This window comes from Chaetura pelagica, unplaced genomic scaffold (genome assembly GCF_000747805.2).
Source record: "Chaetura pelagica isolate M959 unplaced genomic scaffold, ChaPel_1.0 scaffold329, whole genome shotgun sequence".
NCBI classification, from domain to species: domain Eukaryota; kingdom Metazoa; phylum Chordata; class Aves; order Apodiformes; family Apodidae; genus Chaetura; species Chaetura pelagica.
Window position 1 is genome coordinate 85,560 of NW_009954609.1, and position 1,775 is coordinate 87,334.

Sequence of the window (1,775 nt, forward strand, 5' to 3'; positions counted from 1 at the left end):
ATCCTCAGGGTTTCAACGGGGACTGGTGGGACCTATGGGACCTGGGGACTGGTGGCAGCCCAGCAGCCCAGACACCCTTAGAAAAGAGGCAGTGGGTTTGGAGGAACCACGTCTCCTCAGCTTGGTGCCACCACAGGACATGGTCCCTGCCTCCCCCCGCCGCTCCTCCGAGAGGCAACACCAGGAGAGGGGACTCCAGGAAGCTTCATTCTGCAACGTATTCTGGGGTGTCTTCACCTTGTCTTCCAGGTGGACCTGACTGCTGGGAAGTTCTCCCAGCTCCAGGGAACCCTGCAGGAGCTGGAGGGAGGACCTGACCACCCCCTCACCACCGACTCAGAGCTGTCGGAGCTGGAGGACAAAGTGGCCTCAACGGCCGCTCGGGTGCAGCAGGCGGAGAGCGAGGTGAGACCTTGGCCTTCAGGGCCACCTCCTTGGCCTTCAGGGCCACCTGGCCCACCCCTCTGGCCGGCGGTAGCACAGGGGGCTGGTGATGGATCTTCTGGCCACCATGTCCATGGGGTTTTGGGTTTTTCCCCCCTTCCCTCTGCAGGTGTCAGACATCGAGGCGCGCATCGCGGCACTGTCGGCTGCGGGGCTGACCGTGAAGGCCAAGAAGAAGACAAGTGGACAGGTAAGCCTGGAGGGGAGCAGATGGGAAGTGCCACCCCTGGGCCTCCTGCTGCCACATCAGGGTCCCCTGCTGCCACTCCCGCCCCTCCTGCTGCCACCCCTGGGTGCTGTGAAGACCCACCTGGCTCACTGAGCCCTCCCCAGCCCTGTCTCCTGGAGCTGGTGGCCGCCAGGCAGAGGTGCTGCCCCTTCCTCTCCACCTTAGGGTCAGTCCAGATTTAAAAAAGAGGTGACAGTGCCCCCCCCTGAAAAGGTAGGCTGGGTCATCTGAAACCCCTCAGAGAAAGCTCTGCTCTTCTTCTGCCCACAGGCCACCTCCCTGCTCTCATCTAGTCCCACCAGCAGCAGCCCTGGAGAGTCTGCAGATGATGTGAAAGTGAGTACATGCTCGATCTCTGCTGGCTTCTCCATGTGCCTGGGGACAACCAGGGTCTCCAAGGAGCTGCTTGTGAAGTGGTGGCCTCAGGTGGGACCCATGTCCTCCCAGCAGGTTGCTCCCCTTCTCTTGCAGGGGCTGCAGGGGTTCAGGAGGAGGTTCCACAGTCCACTCAACCTCTCTGGTGAGGATCACGGCTCTGCCCACGGGAGGTGGGGACCTGTGGGGGTGGTGGGCTGGGCTTTGGAGGACACTTGGACCTCACTTTCTGCCCCCAGTTGTGTGTCTGCCATGGGGGTCCCCTTCTCCTGGTAGGAGAAACCTCGTCCATGGTGGATAACCTGGAAAGGAGGAGGTGGGTGGTCAGACTGGGGTCAACAGAGCTCAGGCTGAGGTGGCTCAGCCCCTCAAGAAGCAGGGCTTCCTCTGCAGCCCGGGCTCCTGCCCCCCAGCCCCAGGAGACATCTGCCTGACTTCACTGGTGACACCCTGGGGGGAGACAGACCCAAGGGGACCATCATCTCTTCCAGGGGCCATCTCGGCCTCCCCGGGGGAGGGTCCTGCCCCTTGTTGCCCCTTGCTGGCTGGGGGGGAGCCCCAGCCCTGGTCCAACCTGGGTGTCTCGGGCGGGCGGGCGGAAGCTGAGCTGGGGACCTGGTGCCCGTCTCTCCCGGCAGGGCTGGAGGGCTCCTTCGAGCGCAACTCGGCGTCGCGGGGCTCCCTGACCCAGAGGAATCCCGGCGGGAGCCGGCGGCGCGGGGGGCGG

At 64.1% G+C, this 1,775-nt stretch overlaps 1 protein-coding gene across 1 annotated transcript in view; it reads left to right on the forward strand.

Moving 5' to 3' along the window:
- MLPH (melanophilin) overlaps positions 1 to 1,775 on the forward strand; it is a 23,992-nt gene that overhangs the window by 18,382 nt on the left and 3,835 nt on the right. The window contains exons 14-18 of the mRNA XM_010005452.1: positions 250 to 405; positions 554 to 634; positions 944 to 1,009; positions 1,124 to 1,193; positions 1,687 to 1,749. Of these exons, the coding sequence (XP_010003754.1) occupies positions 250 to 405; positions 554 to 634; positions 944 to 1,009; positions 1,124 to 1,193; positions 1,687 to 1,749 (436 nt within the window). The remainder of the gene's footprint in view (positions 1 to 249; positions 406 to 553; positions 635 to 943; positions 1,010 to 1,123; positions 1,194 to 1,686; positions 1,750 to 1,775) is intronic.